The 27,948-nt window shown below is 40.7% G+C and overlaps 1 protein-coding gene across 1 annotated transcript in view; it reads left to right on the top strand.

Annotated features, from left to right (window-relative positions):
* Positions 1 to 3,747, top strand: part of NUDCD1 (NudC domain containing 1) — a 161,140-nt gene extending 157,393 nt beyond the window's left edge. Inside the window, exon 10 of the mRNA XM_032762465.2 lies at positions 62 to 3,747. Within this exon, the coding sequence (XP_032618356.1) occupies positions 62 to 354 (293 nt within the window). The 3' untranslated portion in view covers positions 355 to 3,747. The remainder of the gene's footprint in view (positions 1 to 61) is intronic.
* Positions 3,748 to 27,948: the final 24,201 nt, after the last annotated feature.

Below are 27,948 nucleotides of genomic sequence, written 5' to 3'. Positions count from 1 at the left end.
AGCACAGTTGAAATATATATTGACTTTCTTTCTTGCCTGTGTATATCTGTATGCTTTGCAGGTTATGTCCAAGCATCAAAGCAAGACAAGAAATTCACCGCTTGTCCTCCAAATTATTCCTATGCTGCTATCTGTGAGTGCCTGCGTCGAGTGTTCATCTATCGACAGCCCACTCCTCTATCCACTGTTCTCTACAACAGGAAGGAGGGAAGACAAGTAGGGCAGGTTGCTAAGCAGCTGGTAGCAACCCTGGAAGCCAGTGATCCTATCTTGGGCTTCCAAGCTACAAATGAGAGATTATTTGTTCTCACAACAAAATCCTTGTTTTTAATAAAGGTAAACACTGAAAATTAATTATCCAGTGTGTCATGTTGACTTAGCTGTATTCACAATTGGTCTGAGAAATGATGAGATATTAGCTAAAAAGTTCATTCACATACTACTGAAGTTGAAGTAAAATATCATATGTAGTCTGTTTAATTTTTAAAAGGACAACCAAAATATGTTCACTGGAACTTGTCTCTGTGTCCAGTTGGATAAAGCTTTTCAACTCCATTGTCACTGAATTTTGTGAGAACTTCCAATTCTATGGAAAAATGCAAGAAAACTGTCCGTGCTACCAGCATTTTAATCAGTTACCAACGTCATGTGTGAAATGATCCATCCATGCATTGCTTTTTTCATATAGTTTTTCCACCACACTTCTGCCATGCAAGAAGATCTTGAGTATTCACTTATTTCTATTTTGTATAATTGCCATAGTTTCTCTCTGTGGGTATTATTCAGATAAATAAAACAAAGCCTTGTTTATTACAAGCTTATATAAACACAAGGCAAAGATCACATGTTCCCCAAATAATAGATATTTTACAGAGCCATTTAAATTATTTTTGAAAATTTTAGTCTCAATTTATGTTTAAATGTCTTTTACTTAGTATTAGCAAATAATGGCTTATTTGTTAGATGATGATGTGTTGGGGCATCTGCTTTTCTCAAGCATATTTTTTTATTCAGGTCGAATAACCCCATTATATACATGCAATTGTAGTAATCTGATTGATTGAGACACATTTGTGCTTCCCATTAAATCTTCAAACATTTTAAAAACTTAAAAACTAAAACGGTTTTAGTAGTTTTCTCTTGGGGGCAGAGGAAGAGAGAAGAAAACATTTGTCTGATGATATTTAAAATGGTACAGGTTGAAGTACAGTTGTGAGATTCTAAGTTTGTATATCAGTTACTTCCACATGAAATCTGATCCTTTACCACTAAATCATGGGCATATTACCTGGGAGTCAAACTTAACCTGAGATACGAAACTCAAGCTGTGCTGCTTCTGCCTTATACTTCATCACCATGAATATAGATTCTGCAATTAGGGTTTAATTAACCATTAACTCGTATTCCTATAACTGTCCTGTATATGCACAGCTTATAGGAGTAAGGCTTAAGAAAGAGGTAGTGCTTTTACATAGTGGCCTTGCTGACCATAACAATGTAAGGTTCTGTTTAACAAATATATCAGAAGTTCGATCTACAGAATTTTTTAACATCTTTAAAGAGACATTGCCAACATGGTTAAGATGAAAAACTAGCTGGTCTCGAACTCCTCGTGTTTTAAATTTTTGCTTAAGATTCCTAAGTAAAGTATTTCTTTCAGCTGATACTTTTAAACTTCATAAAAGATAAAGTAAAAACGTGTGACTTCTATAAACTGAACAGTGAATTTGTGTTATGTCGTCCTCCATGTTGCATATCTTTTTCTACATTATTTCAGATTATAGCAAATATTAGAAGGAAATCTCTCAGCTTGGTAGGTAACAGAGACACTTCTAGGCATCAACGAAGAGCCCTGTGACACCTTATAGATTAACAGATGTATTGGAGCATGAGCTTTCGTGGGTGAATATCCACTTCGTCAGACGCATGTAATGGAAATTTCCAGAGGCAGGTATAAATATGCACGCAAGAATCAATCTAGAGATAATGAGGTTAGTTCAGTCAGGGAGGATGAGGCCCTCTTCTAGCAGTTGAGGTGTGAACACCAAGGGAGGAGAAACTGCTTTTGTACTTGGCTAACCATTCACAGTCTTTGGTTAATCCTGAGCTTATGGTGTCAAATTTGCAAACGAACTGAAGCTCAGCAGTTTCTCTTTGAAGTCTGGTCCTATGCCACTGACACCATCACAGGACCTAACCAGATCAGCTACGACATCACCGGTTCATTCACCTGCATGTCCACTAATGTTATATACGCCATCATGTCCCAGCAATGCCCCTCTGCTATGTACATCGGCCAAACTAGTCAGTCCCTATGTAAAAGGATAAACGGACACAAGTCAGATATTAGGAGTGGCAATATCCAAAAATCTGTAGGAGAACACTTCAGCCTTCCTGGCCACACAATAGCAGATTTAAAGGTAGCCATCCTACAGCAAAAAAACTTCAGGACCAGACTTAGAGAACACAATTGGGCCCAACCTCCATGATATCTCTTTATCTTTAATATCAATAAAACAGAAAAAAATCTTTAATATTCTGTTATCTAGAATATGTAGTTTCATGTGTGTCCTACTTCTGAATTTTCACTGAGTAAATAACAATGTCAAAAACAATATAGTAGGACACTTATCATAATATTTTAAACAGCTTTGTTTTATACTAACTCCAAGTGCGTGCGGCAAAGAATAGTTGGATTCGTTTCTTCTCAGCCTAAGTGAAGTTGAGATTCGTACACACCTGAGTTCAGATCCAAAACATAACCAGCTGGAATACATAATGCAGAAAGAGTCAGCTCATGTGGGGGAAAATGTATCAGTCAGGTCAATTTGTGAAACTGGATTTCTTCAGTGGAGGGAAGCTCCAGAATAAACGAATAATAATTCAACTATTCCATATAAAATTACACTTACTAAGGCTTAGATAGCTAAAGCTAATTTCCATTATCTTCTGGGACAGATTAAGCAAAGTCAAGTACAATTGTCACCTTCTTCATAGCCTTAGTTATAACAAATAGTAAGGGAAAGGATGCTGCTAGAATGTTCTGAGCTTCAAACAAGGTCACATTTACTCAGCAGCAAAACTGACTTAAGTGGAAAAAGTGTTCCTCCTTTTTCTGAATACTCTGCTCACTTGTTAACAATGGGAATGGACCGTGAAATGTATTCTGCTAAAAAAACTTGCATAGAATAATATGTTTCCATGGCCTTCTAAAGAGTTAAGAGTATTGTTTTTTATTTAAAAGATCAATTGCCTGGATGAGCCATACATGCTGATATAAATCAACCTACTTTTCTGCTCAAAAAATCCATAATTAAATGGTTGCCAGTGCAGAGCCATATTTGTTACTTTCACATTCCCATTTTACATTCATTTTATTTTGAGGCTTTTATCTATCATATGCTACCACAGACTCAGACATAGTTAAACGTGATTATTCAAAATGTGTGGGGTGTGGTCACCTGATTTTGTGTGAGGTTTTTGTTTTGGCTGAGAATCTCCAATTACCATGGAGTGCTCTCATTTTGTAAGGTACAGCTCTTTATGAATGTCCCAGCCTGCAAGCATAGGTGGTGGATGCTATTTACAAAATGTCGGGGAACCCATTTGGCTGTTACAGGTGCAAATCTATTTCAAATTCTCTTTTTGTAATAGTTCCTCTGCCTGGATGTGTATAACTGAAACATGTATTACTCTGCAAGTTAAAAATAATTAAAACATTAAATTCATAAATCTTTTTTAAAAAAAGTGTTTAAAATGACTTTTTATACCTTCAGTTTATCATTTCCAATGTGCGCCTTTTCTTTTGCTAAAACTATAATAAACGATTCTAATTTTTTTCTGAAGGTTATAATAGACAAATACTAAAAGATATTCAATACCTGGGCCAAATTCTGGCTGATGTTTGCACTGCAGCAGAAGGACTTCTGCCAAAAGCAGTGGTACTGTGCTCAGAGATCCTTGTTATGATGATCCTTACATGCACTTTCTCATGGATAGGCTCTTTCTGGAAGCAATAGGAATAATTTGCAAGGGGTCATAGCCCAATTTGCATGAAGCAGTCATTGTTTAGTCAGGGAATCAAATATGCATATGCCCCTAAACATGCACATTGCATCCTCTGATTCTTTGGCTGTGTCTTGTTGCATCTCTGTGCACTATAAGTCACGGATGACCTGCAGAGCACTTCCTCACTTTTTCCCAGAGGAAGAACTGGAGTGGTCAGCATTGTTCCGCTGCACAGTGCTGCTAACTGTTTTTTTATTTCTGGCCTGCGTGTATGCACTGTGCCAGCCAGAGTCTGGATCTAGGTTTGTGAAATGACAAATGCAACAAGATTAGTAGTTGAGGCTGAAACTCTTTTTTTTGACTACTTCTTCTAGTAGTCAAAGATTACACCTATAACTTACTTAAAGTGATTAAGTTAATGGACATGATTACACCTATAACTTTGAATTTTTCTGGCTTTTGTCAGTTTGTGTCTTACTCTTCGCATTATGCAGATCTAATGTTTGTATTGGGTGGAAATAAAGGCTGCAGTCAATTTGTGCATTAGTATATATTAACATTTACATACAAATGGTTGTTTTCTGGTTCCATCGTATAAGTAGAGTTTGAAGAGCTTTTTGAGTAAAACTATGCATCTTTAGTATTCCAAAGTCTAAGATGTAGAGAACCAGGTGCAGATCGCCTCACTTACTAGCCATATTAATGTAATTGCAATGGCATTAGTCCAACTCCTACTTAGCTCTAGACTCAGTTCTCTTATCTTACTTCTGTGAGAGATCTAATTGGTATGATAAATGTAGGTATAAACATTTACATATAGACTAGCAGTTTTATTTTTATTTTTATACTGTGGCCCAACTACAGTTTGGCATTCATTTTTTCAGTAACGCTAATGGCACTCCAACCTGTTAAATAGAGCAGACATGCACAGTTATATTCAAATGAGCATTTTGGGGTCTGATTTTTTTCAGTGCAGCCTTATTTTGGAATTATGTATATTGGGGAGTACCTACATCTGTTCTTTTCAAACACTAATAACTGCACTTTGGACAAATGGGATTTGCGTGTGTGCAAACTGTTTAGTTTCTGCAAGGATTAGTGTTTTAGAAGTATGTGCAGGTGTTTGCCTTCGCAACTGGTAACTGCTTTCTGAACCCTGTTTGTATGTATTTATTTGTATATAAAAACGATATACCTTGTATGTGCAAGCAATAGAAAAGGTCAAATGCTGAATGTATATTTAACATATGAAAAATCTTAGGTACAAAGAACTGGATATAAACAAAGATGTTTCCAGTTGTCATGTTTTGTTTAAAATTTCAAAATCAAAGCGATTCTTATTAATGATTTATTTGATGGAGAGTCTTTTAATTAATTTAAACAATTTCAAAACAATCTGAATCTATTTACAAATATTAATATCTTTATTAATGTGATCTTTCATAATGACGTGAGAAATGTGATCAGTAAGAGTTGCAGTTGAGACCTGGAAAAGACATTTTCTAATCTTTACTGGTATAATGTTATAAGAAAAATAAAATGTATAATCCGTTTAAACAGATGGTGAAAGAATGTTGGGGAATGATCAGGAAAAATACAAAATACACTCTTAATGTAGCAAAATAAGTAATTGTACAGTGTGTAATCTTTGCTACACAAAGTATACATTACCATGCATAGTTTAGCATCATATAAAAGAAGTTGTCCATATGCCATCCACTCCCGTTGGTGCTCTTACATGCATTCTGGACATGTCTCCAACTGGAGATGTATTCATAAGCAGTAAGACACACAATTTATTCCATATAGAAATTTCATCTTGACGTTAATTGTGCTTGTTATGGACTGTGAAGGATGTCACAATGGATTTATACAAAGAAGTCAATTCATTTAACATTGCTGATGGCAAAGTATCAAATCCTCATTAACTGGAAACCTCTCGAAGCATTCAGGGACTGCTGATGTATCTAAAGGACATTAAAGCACTGGAGAATACGTGTTTAAAGAGCCAATAGTCTGCCCAACTTTGAGTAAAAAACTTTCATCGAGTGCAAAATACGGGACTTGGACCTAGAAATAAGTACCTGGATGTGAAAGACTTGAGATTGTTAGCTCAGTGGCCACTATGAATGTACTTTTTTTTTCTGCTTTGATTTCCAGTTTTTTCCCTTTACCTCTTCGTACCAATATTCCTGCCCTCATAGTTGTCATTTCTAGTCCTTCATCAAAATGAAAAAAATCTTTGTAACCTTTAAAATTTGTTTTTACAAAATTGTAAATGTGCTTCTGTCAGGGTTCCTTCCCACTCTGAACTTTAGGGTACAGATGGGGGGATCTGCATGAAAGACCCACTAAGCTTATTTTTACCAGCTTAGGTTAAATTTTAATTCTCTGCCACCACCAAGTGCTTTAACAAGAAACAAGGAAAGGACCACTTGGAGTTCCTCTTCCCCCAAAATATCCCCCAAGCCCCTACACCCCTTTCTCTGGGAAGGCTTGGTAATCCCCTCACCAATAGTCCTGGTGAACGCAGATCCAAACCCTGGGATCTTAAAACAATGAAAAATCAATCATGTTCTTAAAAGAAGAATTTTATGAAAAGAAAAGGTAAAGTTCATCTCTGTAAAATCAAGATGGAAATAACTTTACAGGGTAATCAGATTCAAAGACCCCAGAGGAACAACCTCTAGCCTTAGGTTCAAAGTTACAGCAAACAGAGGTAAACCCTCTAGCAAAAGGAACATTTACAAGTTGAGAAAACAAGATAAAACTAACATGCCTTGCCTGGCTGTTACTTACAAGTTTGAAATATGAGAGACTTGTGCAAAAAGATTTGTAGAACATGGATTGATGTCCTGTCCCTCTTAGTCCCAAGAGCAAATGCACCCAAAAACAAAGAGCACAAACAAGTCTCCGCCAAGATTTGAAAGTATCTTGTCCCCTTATTGGTCCTTTGGGTCAGGTGTCAGCCAAGTTACCTGAGCTTCTTAACCCTTTACAGGTAAAAGAATTTTGGTGCATCTGGCCAGGAGGGATTTTATAGAATTGTATACAGGAGGGTTGTTACCCTTCCCTTTATAGTTATGACAGCTTGTGTAATTTTAGTGACGTGGGAGGAGATGCATTGTAATGCCAGTCATAACACCTGACTGATAGAAACATCACCTATGGAGGTTTTCAGCTATACAAAACTGGCTTCACTTATTAGGTATAGTATCTTCAGGTCCTATGCTGATTGCAAATAATGTAGCCTCTGAGGTTCATAGGCCAAAAAGGCCATGTATGATACGTAGACTTTGGTTCAACCATTGAGTAGACACTGTGTAAAACAAAGGCTAAGAAAGTAGTAAACATTTATTTTTGGTAGAAAACTAAGCTGTTTTGTTTGGGAAAGGGATAAGATCTGTCGAACTACCAGCTGACAGGAGAAAGGCAAACATAAAATCATAGTGTTAGAAGGGACCGTAAGGATCATCTAGTCACCCTCTGCCAAGATGCAGGATTTGTTGCATCTAAACCATCCAAGACTCATGGTTATCCAGCCTCCTTTTGAAAATCTCCTGGGAAGGTGCTTCCACAACCTCTCTAGGCTGTCTGTTTCATTGTCCTACTGTTCTTACAGTTAAGCTTTTCCTGAGATTTAATCTAAGGCTGTCAATTAATCACAATGAACTCACGTTATTAATTCAAAAAAATTTAATCATGATTAATCACACTGTTAAATGATAGAATACCAAATGAAATCTATTTATTTTTGGATGTTTTCAACATTTTCAAATAGATTGATTTCAATTACAGCACAATTTTTAAACAATTGTTTAACAAGGCAATTAATCATAGTTAATTTTTTTAATCAGGCAATTAATTTTTTTAATCACTTGACAGTCCTAATTTAATCTAAATATGCTATGCTGTACTTTGAACCCATTACCTCTTGCCCTGCCCTCTGTGACAAAAGAGAACAACTTTTCTCCATTTTTTTTTTATGGCAGCCTTACAAGTATTTGAAGACCATTATCATGACCCCTCCCTCAATCTCCTCTTTTCTGAACTAAACATACCCAGTTCCTTCATACTTTGTTCATATGGCTTGCATTCCATCCCTTTGATCATCTTTGTAGAATGTAGAAAAGCGAACAAAATGATGAATTTAAAAATATATATTCATGTAGACAAACACCGAATCCTTTGTGACAAGTCATGTGATGCAATGAATATGGATACAATACAAGAGATTCTACCAGACTTACATTAATCCCATTGATTTTAATATGACTGTTTGTAAAGTTAAGATGCAACTCAGAGGTAGTGACAAGACTCCAGCCTGAAATATTTATTTATTGTCTACAGATAAACACCACCTAAAGGAAAGTGCAGCAAAAAGGTTTGCAGAGGATAAGATTTAACAAAGTGTTAGAGAAGGATTGCAAAAGTACTAAAGGACTGTAGTTTTTAAAAAATGGCTGCTGTTTTTATAGGTGAAAAATCTAGACCAGGGTTCTCAAACTGAGGGGTGGTGACCCCTTATAGGGTGTGCTGAGGTTATTACGTGCAGGGTGTGAGTACATGCACAAAACTGAGAGCAAGTACTATAAAATATATAATTCTAGCATTTTGGGGGAAAATTACACACACCTTTCTGTCATAGTGTATTTACTTCAAAAAGTATATATAAATATATAAGGCAGTGATTGTTGTTCCTAAACAAAACATATATTTGTTTTATCACCATTTTAAGGAAATTGCACTCTGGCGATTGTAGTATCATGTGTGCAGGTTTGTTGTCTTTAGGTTGTCTTTAGATTTAAAAAGGCGGAACTGAGACAACCTTACAGGGCTTGATTGTTGAGCAGCTGAAGGAGCATTAAATCTCAGACCAATCAGAACACTGAGATCAGCACACACAAAAATGATGATTTAATAGTCAGACACACAGGCACGGGCAGTGCTAGCAAGGGGCTTGTGGGGGCCATAGCCACCCCTCCTTGCACAAAGGTCAAATCTTACACAGAAGTAAGGGTGGCATGGTATGGCATTGCCACCCTTACTCCTGCAATTCTGCACTGCTGCTGGTGGCAGTGCTGCCTTCAGAATTGGGTGCCTGGCCTGCTGTCGCAGTCGTCTGAGCATCAAGCTGCTCAGCAATGCAGACATAAGTGTGGCAATGGGGAGCTAAGTCTGCTGTGAAAATTGATGCTGACAAAGTTTCTTCACCTTCCCCCACCCCTTGCAGTATTAAACAGTAACTATTGGAAGAAAAACCTTTTCTGCTTATAACAATTATTTAATAAAAATATGTTTGTCTTAATTTACAAGTAGTGAGAAAATCAATTCATTGTAAACAATAGGGCTATAAATTTAGCATTTAAAATAGTGTAAAATATTTTAAAAGATGTTTTTAATGTATAAGGGGGAGGGAGTCACTCAGAGGCTTGCTGTCTGAAAGGAATTGTCAATACAAAAAGTCTGAGAACCGCTGGTGTAGACGTTCACTTTTAGGTCTAAAAAAAAATCACAAGTGACAAGATAGTTTAAAACCAAAATTACTGATCTGCTTCCTGGAGGTGTATATTGTGCTGTATCTTTTTGGATTTCTGAAGTACATGAAAGCCATGAGTAGGGTTTTGGGTTTTTTGTGGAGTTTTTTTGCCTTCATACAATAAAGAATAGAAAACCTATGTGTAAGGTCCCAAAAGGCTGTTTCATTAATGATCCATATAGTTCTTCTTTGTGTAGTGTCCCTATAGGTGCTCCACTTTAGATGCACATGTGCCTCTTGAGACTTTAGTCGGAGATTTCTAGCTAGCACTGTCTGACCTGTGCATGCGCCCTCTGCCTCCTCATGGGATACATTGAGGCTACATAGAGGTGCGTGGATCATTTTTTTTTCTCTCCAGGAGACATGTCTTCTCCTGGCAGGGTTTGCCAGGTTTCCAATACTGCCTCTCTTGCCTGAAGGCTATACCAGTAAGTGACAGGCACTACAAGTGTGTCTGTTGCCTCTAGGAGTCCACATTTCCCAGGAATGTTCCTTCTGTTTGGCCCTTAAGCCCAAGGCTAGGAAGAACGGGCAGATAAAGCTCAGACTTGGTGTCATTTTTCCCCACTTTGAACTTTAGGGTTCAAGAAGTGCGGACCTGCATTATCACTTTAAAGCTTAATTACTAGCTTAAATTTGGTATGCTGCCACCAGCCAGAAGTCTGTGTCTGGCACACTTCTGTTCCCTCAAAACCTTCCTGGGGAACCCAAGACCCAAACCCCTTGGGTCTTAAAACAAGGAGAATTTAACCATCCCCCTCCTTTTCCTCCCACCAATCCCTGGTGAGATTAGACTCAATCCCTTGGATTCTAAAACAAGGAAAAATCAATCAGGTTCTTAAAAAGAAAGCTTTTAATTAAAGAAAGAAAAGGTAAATTTTATCTCTGTAAAATCAGGATGGAAAATGCTTTACAGGCTACTCAGATTCATATAGACTAGAGGGACTTCCCCCCCCCCCCCAGCCTGAGATTCAAAGTTACAGCAAACAGAGGTAAAAATCCTTCCAGCAAAAAGACACATTTATAGGTTAAGAAAACAAACATAAGACTAATCTGCCTTGCCTGCTATTACTTACTATTTGGAAACATGAAAGACTGATTCAGAAAGATTGGAGAACCTGGAATGATGTCCCGTTCCTCTCAGTCCCGAGAGGGAACAATGAACCAAAAAAAACCCCACAAACAAAGACTTCCCTCCACCAAGATTTGAAAGTATCTTGTCCTCCTATTGGTCCTCTGGTCAGGTGTCAGCCAGGTCAGCCAGGCTGACACAGGTAAAAGAGACATTAACCCTTAACCATCTGTTTATGACACTTGGCTATGGAATGCTTCCTATAACTGCCCTCTGACCCATGACAGAAAACCTGTCCCCAGACAGATCCAGTGCCCTGTCAACCTCAGGGCATACTTCCCCTAAGAAAAAGAAGCCTGGAGCCTGCTGGGAAGGCTCCCAGAAAGAAGGGCACAGAATCTCACTGTAAGGAGCCAGCTCCAAAAAAGACCAAGTCCCTGTCAAGGTCCTTGTTCTCTGAGGATACCATTGAGACCAAGGATGCTTCCTTTCATACTGGCAGGCCTGCAAAGCCCCAGAGCTCTAAGGAGAGGAAGCTCAACTCCACTAGGGCACCTATTGGCTTCTTCAGTAAGGAGGGTAAGCATAGGCTACCATGGAGTTTGGCCCTGCCATTGGCATCCCATTCAGCTGTTGGTGCTGTCACATGCCTTAACCCAGCCTTCAGTATTGATGCAAGCAGCTCAGCTAGCGGTATGTGTGCAGGAAGAATCTGCACAAATGGTTCCCTTGGTACTGAGCAATCATTGGCACCTGACATCTACAACGCTGCAGTACACCCATCACTATTGGTACCATCAGCTCCAGCTCCAGCAATCTCTGCTATGGCAGTGGTACTATGCAGATAGTGCATCCTGTGCAGTAACTGTAGTTCTTCAAGATGTATCCCTATGGGTGCTCCACTGGCTGCCCTCCTTCCCCTCTTTTCAATTGTTCCCTAGGGGATGACTGAGTAGAGAAGAAATTGGGGGGAAGAGGGGTGCAGAGAACTGCCCTTATATAGCCTTGGTGTCTGGCACAAGGAGGCATAGGGCATGCGAGTGGGCCAAATGAATGCTGCTGGAAATCTCTGATTTAGCACTCAAGAGACGCATGCACATCTGAAGTGGAGCACCCATAGAGAGAGACATGTCAAAGAAATACAGTTACTGTGCAGGATGAATAACATTTCCTTTACAGTTTCACCTTTTTTCCAGTGTACTAAATTGGAGGAAAGCTGTTCAAGTGCAAACCTATTTATGGGGGAAATATCTCTTGATGAGTTTGAAATTGATTGGTTTGGTGGCCAACAATCTCATGGAGAATGCCTTGATCCCTTCCAGATAGGTCTGAGACCTCCCTTTGTTTTGAGAATTAGAGAATAATAGAAGTAAACCCCTGCCCTCTGTATAACTGAGGAACGCCCTCTATGGCTCCCAAAAGGAGGAGAAATTCCACCTCCAGAGAGAGAACCTCCTCATGAGAGTGGTCCCTGAGGAGGGAGGTGAAAGAAAGGTAGGAAGGGAGGATAGAAATAAATTGAAGAGTGTATCCAAATACCACTGTGCTTAGGACCCACTGGTCTGAAGTGATGTGGGAAAAGCCTCCAAGCACAGTGGGTGACCTGAAACAATTTCAGGAACTCTTTTTAAAAGAGAAGCTGCCAGCCAAGACATCCCCATAGAAGAAGTGCATGAAAACTAGCACAAGCCACTGCAAATCCACTACCTCCAAAATTGCTCTACCAATCAATGATGCCATAATGTAACCGGCAGAGAACATCTGGCAGACCCCCCACCTCTATACCACCTACCAGCAAATGAGTGGACAGAAAGTACTTCATCCAGGCTAAGGGGATGGACTTTCTCTTCTCTCATCAACAATCCAGTTTCCTAGTTGTGAAAGGCACCAATCATCGCAAGAAACAACTTCAATTTCGGTCCACTTCACAAGACAAAGAACACAAATGTTTAGATGTTCTCGGTAGAAAGGTATACTCATCAGATACACTCCAATTCAGGGTAGACAATTAGTCCGCCCTTCTAGCCAACTATAGTAAGCCATAAAAATTTCTCAAGGCCTTACCGGAGCAAAAACACCCCCAACTCAACACTCTCATGATGGAGGGGCAACTAATTGCCTATGTATCCCTACAGGCCTCAATGGACATAGTGGACACTGCTGCAAGAACGCCAGCCACAGCTGCCATAAGACACAGGGCCTTGTGGCTCCAGTTGTCCGGGATCCCGAAGGAGCTCCAACTCAACGTGGAGGATCTACCTTTTGATTGGGAGAAACTTTTCTCCACAAAAACTGGAAATGTTCTTCACTCAGTGAAGGACTCTCAGGCCACTCTATGTATGTTAGGCATCTACACGCCACCAAACAAATGATGTTGGTATCAACCATACCAAAAGGGCAGAGACACCTCTTTCCATCACCCACAACAACATTACTTTGACCACAACAGAAATAAGCAACACTCACAAAGATGTAGGGCTCCCCAAAATCAGTCCTCATCTTCACAGCCATCTACTAACAAGCCACAGTTTTGAAGTCTTGCTCAAGGGCATGAATGACTTCCCCCACAATAGAGCACTGTTAGATACTCATACCCAACCTTTTGGTCACTGCCTGTGCCCATTCAACCGTGCCTGGGTAGCAATAACAACAGACCAATGGGTGCTGGCAATTTATAAGATTGGGTTTTGCCATCCCTTTCCTCTCCCTACCCCCTTCACTGTCCCTCTTCAGGGACCCCTCTCATGAGCACCTTTTACACCAGGAAGTGAACCATCTTCTACAGTTGGGTGCCATGGAACAAGTTCCAACTCAATACCAGGGGAAGGGATTTCACTCCCATTATTCTCACCAAAAAGAAATATGGTGGATGGAGACCCATCTTAGTCCTTTGGAAGCTCAACAAGTTTGTGAGGAGTCACAAGTTCAAAATAGTCACACTTGCCACTTATCATCTCAGCGCCAGACAAGAGGGACTAGTTTTCAGCCCTCGACCTCCAAGATGCTTATTTTCATATTACCATTCATCCGGCTCACAGACGAGTTCTAAGATTCACAGTGGGCCTCAGTCACTATCCACACAGTGTATTACCTTTAGGCCTTTCCACTGCCCCTCGAGTTTTTTCCAAAACCCTTGCGGTAGTGGCAGCCTACTTATGATGAAAAGGAGTGATGATCTGCCCGTACCTAGACAACCGTCTACTGAAAGGTACAACTCAGAAAGAAGCGACAAACATGGTGCAGACCATCATCGAGCTGTTCCAGTCACTGGGATTACGAATAAATGTACAGAAATGTACACTGACCCCAGATCAACGACTGGAATTCATCGGCGCCTACCTCAGTCCCATACAGGCCAGAGCCCTGTAGCCTGATCACAGGCCAGAACAATACTCAATCTCATCTCGACATCACCAACAGCCCTCAAACATCTGCCAGAACCTACCGACAATTATTAGGTCATATGGCAGCTATGACATTTGCCATGAGACACATGAGACTGCATAAGCGTTGTCTACAGGGCTGGCTGAGCACAGTATATGCTCCCAGCAAACAGTCTAAGCAAAAGGGTGACAGTACGCCCAAAAGTTATTGCGTCCCTACAATGGTGGATGAAACCAGAAAACATCTGCGCAAGGATCCCCTTCCAACAGGATCCACCATCACTAATAATCACAACCAATGCATCGTTGATAGCCTGGGGAGCTCACTTGGACCAGCACACCCTACAAGGCAAGTGGTCAGTGACGGAAACTCTGCTCCTTATCAATCTCCTGGAGCTCTGAGTGGTATAAAATGCATGCAGGCACTTCCCCTGATCATACAAAATGAATCAATCCGCATACTGACCAACATCATAGCATGCATGTTCTATATCAATCACCAAGGAGGAGCTCAGTCCCATTCACTCTGCACCAAGGCATGAAATTGTGCAACTAGTGCATTCACCACAATGTAACCATCTTGGCATCTTACCTCCCGGGGTGCCAGAATATGACAGCAGACATGCTAAGCAGATATTTCTCCCAGGAGCGCAAATGGGAAATACATGACAGTGTCCTCCAAGCAATATGCCAGGAATGGGGCTTTCCGTTAGTAGACTTGTTTGTGTCAGCAATGAACCACAAGTGTCTAATTTTCTCTTCCATGGTGGGACTAGCACCCCAATCCCTAGAGGGTGCCTTCCTCATCACGTGGGACACAGCACTCATGTACGCATTTCCACCAATACCTGTAATCCCACAAGTCATTCACAAGATACAGACCGACAGGGCCTATATCAAACTGATCATTCCAATGTGGCCCAGACAGACTTAGTTCCCTTACCTGATGCGCTTAGCAGTGTGTGCTCCATGAGCTCTCCCCTTACGGGTGGATCTCCTCTCACAGAACTAAGGCCAGATTCTCCACCCAAATCCAGAGAAACTTCACCTCAATGCATGGCTCCTACATGGTTCCAACGTGATGAATTCGCCTGTTCAGGAAGAGTGAAACAGGTGTTAATAAATAGCAGGAGATCCACCAATCGCCATACCTACCTCCAAAAATGGAAGAGATTCTCACTATGGTGCCAACAAAAAAATTTATTGACATTCATACTAGACTACATACTGGTATGTTGGGTTGCCCTCCACCCCCAGGGTGCCACCTGATGTGCTGCAGTCCCATTGAGCCCGCCTGTCCCACCAGCCTGAGTTCCCCTTACTCTGTGCTGTTGTGACAGGCTCTCAAGCCCCCTTCCAGCACACACAGAGGTAGGGGCACACCCAGCTGTAGAATCACAGAGTCTGCCATCAGCTCTGTGTGGGAGGACTCAGCTCGGGGATTGCCCAGCACTCCTGTGCACACATCCTCTGTAGCGTAAATGCAAAATTATATTGTCTTGCATTGTATAGAGATCAATACAACATAAACTTATGAAATTCGCCTCCTCCCTCAGTGTGGAGGAAGATATGCAAACCTTCTCCCTCCCAACCATTATGAATTGCACAGCTGTGGTGGAGCTGTTACCTGGGAATTTCAGAACCCAAAGCAGTGGTAACTAAACTGGTTCTCTCCAGGTGGTGTCACGAATAAATCAATGGGAACACAGTGCTTCCATTTCATAAATGATTGATACAAGCAAGCATGCTCTTATCTAAAACACACACACACACACAGAGGCAACAGGTTTAGGACATCCCAGATATAGTTATGTCTGAGATGATTTTGAGTGATCACCAACAAGGCTTCCAGGGCCCTCTTTCCATCCAGCTGATGAAGAGTTAAGATGTCAGCTCCTTTGGACTGCTCTGAGGTATTTACTTTTACCTAATCTTGTATAGCTAACTCTAACAAAGCACGTGACCTATAGTGACTCCTAGTGGGTCAGCATAATAATCTCTACTGGGTCACCAATTCTTCTAATTTCAACAAACTGTTTATTATCTCAAAACATTTCTAGTATTTCTAACCAAAACAGCAACATGTCAGTGGCATTGAAAACCAAGGTTGCTATTCACTCACTCTTCCATAATTCTGTATCCCATCCTTCCATTCTGATTAGCAAACTGCAAGCATGCAGCTGTCTGACCTTGCCACACAAAGGCCTAAGATTATTTCTAGCTCTGTGGTATTTGGTTTTCAGCTGGCAGTGGCTGAACATACAAAATTGCTGATTGCAGTACTGTCAAGTTCTGGGGTAACAGAGTCACTTCCAAGGGGAGCAACCTGAGCATCATCCTTTTGTTCAATATCAGTCCACCTAGGGCTGGAAGCTCCAAGTCCCAGATGTCAAAAAGTGTGGGAAACAAAGTATCTGTAAGAAATTTTCCAATCACTGACCAAGAGGGTCAATGGAACTGTCTCTTTTGAGATACATTTACATTTGAACTCAATAGAATTAATCAGTACAAGTTATTCCTTCATTACGTGTGGAGAATTATTTCCTGGTTAGATTATTGACATAGTGGCTTTACAAGTCTGTCGCATTTAATGTGAGTGTCAGGATTTTTGAGTCAAAACGTTTATTTTTCGTGCTCAGTTTTTCCTAACCAAAAATAGCTTTATCATTCTCAATATTTCCAAAATAGTAAAAGCAACAAACCTAAATTGTAAACTAAATGCCTGCAATATTTCATTTGGCAAATTTTCCTTTAGGATACAGATGCACACAGAAATATATAAGAGTTTATGGATTCTTAAACATGCCAAGTATATTTAAACCAAATCTAATGGACAGATGTTGCCTGTGAATAAAACAAACATTGTACGTTGGATTTCAACCCTGAGCAGATTTGTTTATAAATTACAAAACCCTGGAAATAAGGATTTCTAATGGAATTTCTTACAGACCTTTAACCAATGGCTTTTTGCTGAAAACATTCCTCTAGAATTGGAAATGTCTAGCATTTTATTTTCATTATTGTTATTGTTTTGGATCACCAGAACTTCAGCACATGAGCTACATTTCTTCAAACATTTTTAAAGCGCTAGTCCCCTGTGAAGCCCTTAACAGCTATAATAAAGACCTTGAAGTAAAGCCACTGTGAAGTTCCTGAGCTACTCAGTGAAAAAGTAAAAGTTTGTACTCAGTGCTGTAGCACCATCCATCCAGAGCTCTCAGAGGACATTGTGAATGGATAAGGAGAGAGAGGATTTTATTTATTTATTTATTTTGTAGCCAAGTGGCCAGCTTTATTGAACTGTCTCTAGCTGCCTCATAAGAGCAACCTTTCCATGCAGCCGTGAAAAGGTGAGTGAAGGCCACAGGTTTCCCCACTCTGTTGTTCAAATCTATGGCAGGCTGACATTTATTAAGTGTAGGAGGCCCTTCTTATTCCCAGGCCTGAGCAAGGCCACACTGAAATGGAGCCCCATTTATCCCCATTTTCTCCTCCTCTGGGGCCTTGTCAACACTCTAAAGATCAGTCTGCAATGCAGTAGTGGATTTTGATAATCCTCTCACAATAGATTCAGTATCAATGTGGTAGTCGATAGCTGTCATAAACAGATAGTTAAGGGTTAATGCCTCTTTTACCTGTAAAGGGTTAAGAAGTTCACCTAGCCTATCTGACACCTGACTAGAGAAACCAATGGAGGAACAAGATGTTTCAAAAGGAAGGAGGGAAGTTTCCTTTGTTTAAAGTCAGTTTCAGCCAGAGTGAAAAAGATCAAGGAACCAGCCTCTTATCAGAGTAGTAAGTTTTAGAAAGGAATAAATAGCTTTATGTTTATTTTCTTTAGTAACCTGTCTTTGTGCAATTAAGGGAATTATCAAATTGGGTATTCTTGTGTGTATTAAGGTTTTGCCCAGGAGAACATCCTGTGTTTTAATCTATTGTCTGTGAGATCAGCTTGTATGCTGTCTCCCAGAGGGTTTTTTCTTTTACCTTTCTTTTCTTTAATTAAAAGCCTTCTTTTTTTTGGAACCTTATTGATTTTTCCTTGTCTTAAGATCCAAGGGGACTCACCAGGAATTGGTGAGGGAAAGGTTAATTAGTGGGGGAAAGGGGATGGTTAAATTCTCCTTGTATTAAGATCCAAAGGGTTGGATCGGTGTTCACCAGGGACTTCGTGAAGAAGTGTCTCAAGACTATCGAGAAAAGGGAGCTAGTATTTGAGAGTGGTGGAAGCAAGACCAGATCTAAGCTGGTAGTTAAGCTTAGAGGCGTTCATGCAGGTCCCCACATCTGTACTCTAAAATTCAGAGTGGGGGTGAAACCTATGACAATAGCCAATGACTTTGGAGGGAAGTAATTCAGGGGGAACCTGCTTATAGTGGAGAAGAGTGAAGTCCCCCTCTGAGCTAGTCCACACCAAGGCTGTGTCTTCACTATGAAAAAAGCAACAAAGAGTCCTGTGGCACCTTATGGACTAACAGAAGAATTGGAGCATAAGCTTTCGTGGGTGAATACCCACTTCATCAGACGCATCGGCCAAACTGGACAATCCCTACATAAAAGAATAAATGGGCATTATTATTGCTAGTATGGCCATCCAGAATTGTTGGATTCTTATGAATTTAAGTTTCCTGAGGTCTAGAATAGGCCTCCATTGTCTATTCTCTTTCTGGGTTAAGAAGTAATGGGAGTAAAAACCCTTACCTCTGTGTCGCGGTGGTACCTGTTCCATGGCACCTAGATGTAGAAGGTGGTTCACCTCTTGGCACAGAAGGGGCAGGGAGGGAGGGTGAGTAGGGGGGATGGAGGTAAATAGTATTGAGCAGTCTGTGTTGATTATTTTTAGGACCCATTTGTCCAAGGTGATGGAGTCTCATGCTGAATAGAAAGGGCTCAAATGGTGTACAAAATGGAGGATAGTTGGTAGTGATGTCAGCATTGATGGACGGGGAAGGTCACTCAGTCTCTCAACCAAAAACTCAAAATTATTGTTTCACAGAGGATGGTTGGGACACTGATGATTGAGGTGGAGGTGGTCAACACCTGTCTCTGATGTTGTGTATCATAATGTCTTTGTTGTACCTATGGGGTGGATCTTGTGCACTGGAAGAGATAATATTTACCCTGTTTTCTTGTTGCTGCAGGTGTGTATATCTCCAAGGTGCAGAGAGTTGCCTGAGAATCCTTCAGGGTATGAAGGACTTAATCTGTCTTTGAGGCAAACAGGTTCTGTCCATCAAAGGGGAGATCCCTCACTGTGGACTGTACTTCTCTGGGAAAGCCAGACAGGTGGAGTCATGCCACTAGGCGCATAACTATAGTGGTGGCTGTGGAGCATGCTGCCATGTCTGATGCATTTAGGGATGCCTGTAAGGTGGCTCTAGCTAGAAAATGGCCCTCAGCCGTGATGGCTTTGAATTGGTCCCTTTTGTCTTCCGGGATGTAATCAATAAAATCTGTGTTTGGAGTAGATTATGTGGCCATATTTATCCATCAATGCACATTGGTTGGCAATCTGAAATTGCAGAATGGATTTAAATTGGTGTTGTCTACCATGCTGATGTCTGTGTCAATGATTATAGAGTTTGGTGAGGAGTGAGAAAAAGTCCATCCCTTTTGAGAGGACATAATACTTTTTTATCCCCTTTCTTGCAAGTTGGCAGTACTTTTGCTGGGGTCTGCCATACCATAGAATCACAGAATATCAGCATTGGAAGGGACCTCAGCAGGTCATCTACTCCAACTCCCTGCTCAAAGCAGGACCTAATCCCCAACTAAAGCATCCCAACCAAGGCTTTGTCAAGCCTAACCCTAAAAACCTCTAAAGAAGGAAATTTCACCACTTCCCTAGGTAACCCATTCCAGTGCTTCACCATCCTCCTAGTGAAAAAGTTTTTCCCAATATCCAACCTAAACCTCCCTCACTGCAACTTGAGACCATTGCTCCTTGTTATGTCATCTAGTACTGCTGAGAACAGTCTAGATCCATCCTCTTTGGAAACTCTTTCAGGTAGTTGAAAGTAGCTATCAAATTCCCCCTCATTCTTCTCTTCTGCAGACCAAATAATCCCAGTTCCTTCAGCCTCTCCTCATAAGTCTTGTGCTCCAGCCCCCTAATCATTTTTGTTGCCCTTCGCTGAACTCTTTCCAGTTTTTTCACATCCTTCTTGTAGTGTGGGGCCCAAAACTGGATGTAGTACTCCAGATGAAGCCTCACCAATGTCGAATAGAGGGGAATGAGGGGGAATTTGATAGCTACTTTCAACTAAGTAGGAGCTGGCAATGCTCCTACTTATACAGCCCAAAATGCTGTTAGCCTTCTTGGCAACAAAGGCACACTGTCGACTCATATCCAGCTTCTTGTCCACTGTAACCCATAAGCCCTTTTCTGCAGAACTGCTGACTAGCCACTTGGTCCCTAGTCTGTAGCATATCTTTTTGGCTGGCTCCAAAGTGCTTGGTTTATTGGAAATACTATTTTTGATGCTGATGAGGTTTTCAGAATGTCCAGTAACTTATGTTGGAACTCTGGGACCTCCTCTAGAGGGATCTCCCAGGAGTCTGCAACGCTCTTGAAGAGCTCCTGAAAATGTTTGAAGTCATCAGCAGCTGTGGGTGGTGGAGGAATTATAGCCTCGTCTGGGGAAGAGGAGGAAAGGTTGGCTGGTAGTGTCGTGTCCTGTTTCAGGGCCATTTCCTGTTCCTCAAAATTTTCCTCAGAGGGCTCTGATGGTGCAGCTGATGAGGGTGCTGGGGGAAATCTAAGTCTCTCCTATAGGAATTTGGGGGCCTGCAGTATTGTCTCCTGTATACTGTCCAAGGGTCACGATAAAGCCATTGAATGGGATATAGCATACAGGTCTGGGTATCAATCCTGTGATGAGGTTTAAGCTGTACACGTGGTCCTAGGGTTGCAATCGTTTGTATGGGAGAGGAGTGGTGTGATGAAAAAACACCCTCTTCCTCATCCTCCTCGTTATCTTCCTTCTTGCTAGAAAATGGAGGGGCCAGCAGTGAAGCAGGTTGACATGGTACCATGAGTGCCAGAGATACATCAGTACTGAAGAATGGAGATTCAGGCAACAGTAAGACAAGTAAGTCCTTGTGCTGCAGGAAATGGCATGGTGCCAACGGTTTAGGCGCTGAAATGGTTGGTGCCAAAGATGTAGTTGTGTGCCTCAGTGCCAACATCTGAGTGCTCTGCGCTATCGGAGAAGGTGCTGGTGCCACAGCCTGCAGGGAGTGTCTTAATGTCATGTCTTTGAATGGTTCCATTGGCGCCGTAGCAGAGCAGGTGGGCTTTTGTTTTCCTCTCAACTCTGGGCCTTCCCCCTTGGGGTCATTGGCTGTCACGATACACACGGTACCAGAGAATCCCAGTGCCTTATATGTACTGAGCTGTAGCGAAGTCACTACAGAGGACACAGAGTGAGCCGGAGACCATTTCTTTTTCCATGTCTCTTTCAGGGAAGAAGTTGATGCTCTTTTCCTCACTGCCTTTTTGGAGGAATGAGCATTCCACTGTGAAGAGGATGAAGTGTCTGGAGATCATTGTCCAGAGGGGATCTGGTGGCCAGGATCAAATGCTGGGCGCAGAGACTTCTCCATAAATATACTGATCTCTGTCTTTCCTGGCCTGAGCCTTTAGCTTACTGCAGTGAGACCACTTCTGTGGAATATGTGTCTGATTTAAGCGTTGAATGCACTGAGAGTGACCTTCTGATACCGGTACAGCCTCCTGGCAGGAAAGCCAGCACTTGAAGCCTGGTGAACTGGCATGACTTGAACTATGGTGGTTCAGCCACGAAGATGAACACAAACTATTCGAAGGGATAGGAAAATATATGATTTTTAATGAGAAAATAAACAGGGAAGAAAAGGATAAACAAAGCTAACTGATATACTAAAACTACTCTAAAAAGCTATTCTAAACACTAAATAAAGCAATTGGTTTTCACACTGCTGGGAGCTACATCTCAGGCCAAGGATGCTTGAGAAGGAACTGAGGAGAGGTCTGATCACATGCACTGGATAGATATTGACAATGGTATGAGATGGGGACAGCATGTGCGTTACCCAGACAAGCACTGCTGCCGAAATTCTCTCTTACAAAGTCCTAAAATATATACATATGCAATACAATCTTAAATATGAGTTATTTTATATTTTCCCCGAAAGTGTGTAGGAGAAATATTATTGCAACTTTTCACCAAAAGCAAAGAATGTGCTAGCAAGTTGGTTTATTTTTAATTAAACAAGTATCATATCTGTCTGATATGTCATGTCTATCAGAACAAGAACAGAAAAAGCAAGCCAAGTCTGAGAAAATCAAAGAAAATCATAACACAGAGCACTAATATATGAGAGTCCACTGGAGTTCAGGTGTGCATTTGCTCAAAGTGCTTCAAGCAACTAGACATATCAAGAGCTAAGCAGGTAAAAACAAAATTGCATTCACTGTCCAATATAGGAACTTGGAAAATAAGTCATTAACAACAAGCTTGAAAGAGATTCTATCACCAAAAAAAAAAAAGAAAAAAAAAAGATTGTATATAAGAACTCCTATTGGGAGGTACAAACATGAATTCATGCAGCTTGTTTATTTTTGAATTTCTGTTTTTTCCCGGTTCGCTAATCAGTGTCCAATAGTTACAGTCTTTCTCAAATGCTCTAAATGCAATGTTAACTAATACATTTTTTTTAAATTGCCTTTCTATTAGTATTTTATTCTTTAATTTTCAAGGCAATGCCATCAAAAGATCCCTTTGGAGCTAGCACCTCCGTCACATGGAATTCAACAGGAATATTTTCCTTTCAGAAAAACACAAAGCATATTAAGACAAGATTCCTCCCTTCCCTCTGCAACTTGTCATCATGAAAGAGAGCAGCAGACTATGTCTAAGGGGTCTGTGAAACATTGTCATTATCACAGAATGGTGGTTTTCAACCTATGGCTACAGACCCCTGGGGGTCCACAGACTATGTCTAAGATTTCCAAAGAGGTCTGCACCTTCATCTGACGTTTTTTAGGAGCTCACAAATGGAAAAAAAACATTGAAAATCACTGCTTTAGTGAGATAAACTAACTGCACTGGGACCAGCAGGCATCAAGATCTCTAGCAGCCATGCCCAAGCAAGTACAGTTAGCAGGTGCCTGTATAGTGCTTGCCACCTACCATCCAAGACACAAGGTTCTTTCTCATGTGTGATCAGTGAGAATGGATATGCCTAGCCACAAACACAGACTCTGGTATGGAATTGATTTCAGCTGGCCCTAAACCATGTTACTAGACTGATACTTACTCAACAGTGAGGCTTCTTTGTGTTGGGCTGCAGAGTTAAAAAGCAAACACACGCAGCTGTACTGGGAGAAGACACAATAAGTGGGGAAGTGCTGCTGCTGGTTGGCTGGAAAGGTTCAAACACTACAGCTGGTGCTGTAATTCTGAAAGTGGAGCTATCTCTGGGAATTGCAAGCTGTGCTTTTCCTTTTTGACATTCGCATCCCTGATTAGGAATGAAAATACCTGTGAGTAACACAAACTAAGAATACGGTGTTCTGTGTCCACTCATTTCTTCTCCACAGAAGGGCTAACATATGCGATGGGGCTTTCCTTCCCTGGCTGCTCAGAATCCATGACAATATGTTTATTTTCAGGGTAGTCCTATTGCATTTCAGTGCAAATTACATGGATGGTAAGAGAGGATCATGCATTTAATGACTCTATTTTTGAAATTTTATTCTCCTTGTTATAGACATTTTGCAAAAGGTCCAGCTTTTTGGCCGCAAACCTTGAGCCTTAGTTATTACTTTTCTTTCTGTTTCCCACTGTCTGTGCAGTGTGACTTTTTTAGGTCCTGATCCAAGTCTCATTGAAATCAATGGGAGTCTTTATGTTGGCTTCAATGGAAAAAGTCCAGCAAAACCCATCAGAAATTTGCTACTCTGAGGGCTTATGGTTGTCTAGTGCTGGATTTCATTCAGAATGCCCTCCCAATTCTGATCCATGTCTCTCTCTTTATTCCAATTCTCCTTAAAGCTCACTTATTTAATTCTGATGTCAATTAAAATAATAGTTTTTATTAAAAAAATTACTTGTAATTGAATCATCAAGATGCATATTATAGTGGGGCAGTAGCACTTTCTGGTTAACACTGATGTGCCATAAATCAGTAACTGTGATCTTGGTGCTCTAACTCTTGTTATATCTTACCCTATCCCTTCCTCCTATGCTTTAATTTTGCTCATTTCATGGCATGTAAATTTATAAACTCTGTGGGGTAGGGATCTCTATTTGCACTATAAAACATCCAACACGTGGATGCTTTGAAAATAAGAAAGAAAAACTGCCTCAAATAATGAAGGCTCCCTGGAGTCTGACTCCAAAGCATAAGGATGAGTTCACACTGGAACACTGATGCTGAGCACCATTAAGAGTTGGGTATTTGCATATTGTGGTTTTTATTGTACTTAGATACTTACGATAAACCCTGCTCTGCGAGTGGGAAACACCACACATGCTGCTAAGAATGGAACTTCTGTGGGAGGTGTGCATCCAGTTTTTCATGGTGCCCAGCAAATAAACGGCAAGTATGTTTTTGTGCAAAGTATCCAGCACTAATCCTGAACTGTTATGAATTAAGGTATGTCTGTGCTGCTCTCTTTTTTTTGCCAGCAGAGTGCATACATGGATAGTCCCTCTAGCATGGATATAAATAGCTGTGTAGACTGTGAGGAATGGCTTAGCTGAGTAGAGTACAGACATGGCTGAAGGGTGTGGGTATTACCAGAGTATATGTCCTACACGGCTTTTTTCTTGCCCAACCTGTGCCTCCCCGTCTGCATAGTTTTTGCATGTGTAGCGTCCCTCTGCAGGAAAAGGCTTTATCAGGGGGGAGATAGTGGGGAAAAGATCTGAACACCAGTATCCATGATGAAAAATAATTTAGAGCTAAAATGTCTATCTTTTGAGAGGCCCTGGGCATTTTTAAACCTCTGATTGGAATAATATTCACGTATTGATTTCCCCCGCATCCTGTTTTTTTTTTTCATGCTGTTTAATCTTTAATCTCCTATGCAAATATCTGTATACCCTTTTTCCTCCCTTTGTATTGTATCAATAGATGTTGCACCAAGGAGTGCTCATTCACTAACCTGTTCCTACCCTGTTGAACTTGGCAGCTACACAATTAAAAAATAATTATTTCCTTTTTCTATGATTATATAGAATTGTGAGTCAAAGTGTATTACCTTCCCTTTGAGAAACCTAGTTAAGTGAAACAGGACACCTACTAATAAGATAAATAACTGGGCTTATGTCAGAGTGTGTGGGCTGAAAAATTAAAATCAAGTGAACTATGTGCAGACTAGAAATTAAAGCAAAAACCACTGTAGGAAATTATTTTACATAACTAGCTAGCTGCTGCTGCTCAGGATGAAATAGCTCAAACTGCTGTATTACCGAGCAACAAACACTACCTGCAGTGTGAAATAATTGCAGTGCCCCAGGCATTCATGTGGGACCTGGACACTAGTGCGATATAGACTCCATGCCACATCAGACTATTCATACCATTAAAAAGAGAGAATTACATCTGAACAAGTGGGCCTAATGCCCATTCACCATACTGTTTGGTAGAGGGCTTCATTGTGTTCTTGCCTCACTGTCCTCAGAATGCCTGTTCCCAATTCCTTGCTCGGGTATTGCAAAAGGAGGCTTGGACAACCACCTTCTATCGCACTTTTCACATTTAGTAAAACCTTAACTCAATTCTTCTCTGGAAGGATTAAAAACAAAACCTTTGAAACCCTTTTTTTTCTTTTAAAACAAATATATATTCCCAACCCCACTACCATGTTTGCACCCCAAATATTGCATGATTGTCCTAATTGCATAAAAATCAACAGTTCAAAGAAAATCGCTATAAACAAAAGCAAAATTGACTAGTTTGTTTTCCTTGTCCAAGTTGAGAAAAATGCAAAAGGAAATTTGGCATAAACAGTTAAAAGTAAACTAGATTTTTAAATTATTCTACTTTCAGTAAGCTGAAGTGTTACAAGTAGCAGATTTTTAAAAGATTTTTTTTAAAATACATTCTTTTTCAGTTGATGTTTTCCTTTTTAAGACAGTAGACAGAGAAAAGAAATAACTCTAGCATGAATTTGGAAAGACAGTGTATATCACAGTACAACTGGATAGGGAAAAAGGTACAAAGGAGAGAATAGAAAAATTTAAACTTATGAGAAGACAGTAGAAAAAAATCTATAATTATATTTACCATTCTTCAGAGATTGTGACAGGGATTGAGGCAAACAATTGCTCTCTGTGTGAATGGATGCTTTAGTGACTTGAATTACGTGTTGCTAGGCAAAGGGAAATCAGTTAAGTCATAATGGGAAATAAACTGAGGCAACTATAGATTTAGAGTAATCCCCACATTAAAGGGATGAAAATTGTTCCCTTTACATTCTTGCTAGGTCCTCCTAGTGCATAGATTGTAAACTCTTTGGGGCAGAGACTGTCTCACTTTGCACACAGCATGTAGCACAATGGGACCTGGATCCTGACGGAGGCCTCTGGGCGCCAGGCTAAGGAAAAATAATTGATTGCTTGTCCACAAGCAGCTAAGACTTCAAATTTGGTTGTCTGACAAGCAAATGTGTTTTGTCCCACTTTTGGGGCTGTGGTCATTCTCTCAAGTAAATAAAAATAAAATATTGCTGCTGTGATTGTTTACAGAAATTTCTCAGCTTTCTGCTTATTCTCCTCTGGACTATTGAGATGGCTTTTCTCATTTGTATTCTCTTGTCTTGGTTGTCTGGCTCTCCATCTCTCTTATATGTCTAATTTTGTCCTTGTTATGATATCAATTAAAATGCCACAGGCACTGCCAGTCTGATTGTGAGTCACAACTGAGATTTCCATTTAAAAACAAAAACTCTATTGTCTCAGTGATATTGTAGGTAATCTCCACCTGGTTTGAAATCCAGTTTAGCTCATGCAGATCAGTACTGACCTCTGCTAGTGCTGCTGGCTGTTGCTGTTGAGCACAGACTGTGAGTGCATTCATTACTATGCATTGTTCCTGGTCCCCCTTTCAAGCCAGGATGGAATAGCCTAATGGGTTGGAGAACACTTGAACTTGGGATAGTCATTCACTTTGCTTTACTGCACAGGTGCATGCATGGGATTCTTTTGATTGTTTTTATTATAGAAAACCCATCTTACCACTGCAGTGCTACAGGACAGTAAGAGCAACGTTTCCACCACAAGCAATATGTCCTAAAAGGCAGATGGCTTGGTGGTTAAAAGCTTTGTCTGCTGTATTTTAATAAACCTTTAAAATTTAGACACTTGAGGTGCCTTGTCGTCATCTTCCCAGAAAAGATCCTGTGGCCCAGCCTGATCAATTGTGGCCTAGGCAGATTGATAACAAAAATCTGTCACAGGAATCACCTTTTGTGGATGAGTTCGGAACTATTAAGCTGCATCCAGACTCTGTCCTCTTTGCACTGCTCAGGGGAAATGAAAGGGACAGAACTGGGGCTAAGAATCTGGCTCATTAATTTATATGCAAGCAGCATTAACTGATGTAATTAAACTCTAGAATTAATCATTGTCTCTGTATGTGAAAGAGCATAAAGAATTACTTGGCAGACCCTGCAGAAAGTAAGTACTGGATTGCCTTCTGAGTTATCGATTTAAAAAGAAAAGGGTATTTAGAATTCCAAGCATTTCTCTGTCTCCTCCATGTCTATCTGTCTTCACAGTGGGGCATTTCCCATCTCTGCGGCAACTGGAGGCCCACACATCTTTTCTGTAAGCCTGGGCTTAGGACTGCCCAGAATTCTCTGCTTCCTCATGGCTCCCACAACAGAGTCCAGATGGTCTTCTTTTGATAATGATAGCAACTTCCTTTGTGAATAGGGTTGCCAGGCATCCGGTTTT

The sequence above is a fragment of the Chelonoidis abingdonii genome, chromosome 2 (genome assembly GCF_003597395.2).
Source record: "Chelonoidis abingdonii isolate Lonesome George chromosome 2, CheloAbing_2.0, whole genome shotgun sequence".
Classification (NCBI taxonomy): Eukaryota; Metazoa; Chordata; order Testudines; family Testudinidae; genus Chelonoidis; species Chelonoidis abingdonii.
Note: the sequence above shows the minus strand (reverse complement) of the source record. Positions and strands in the feature narration are given on the sequence as shown.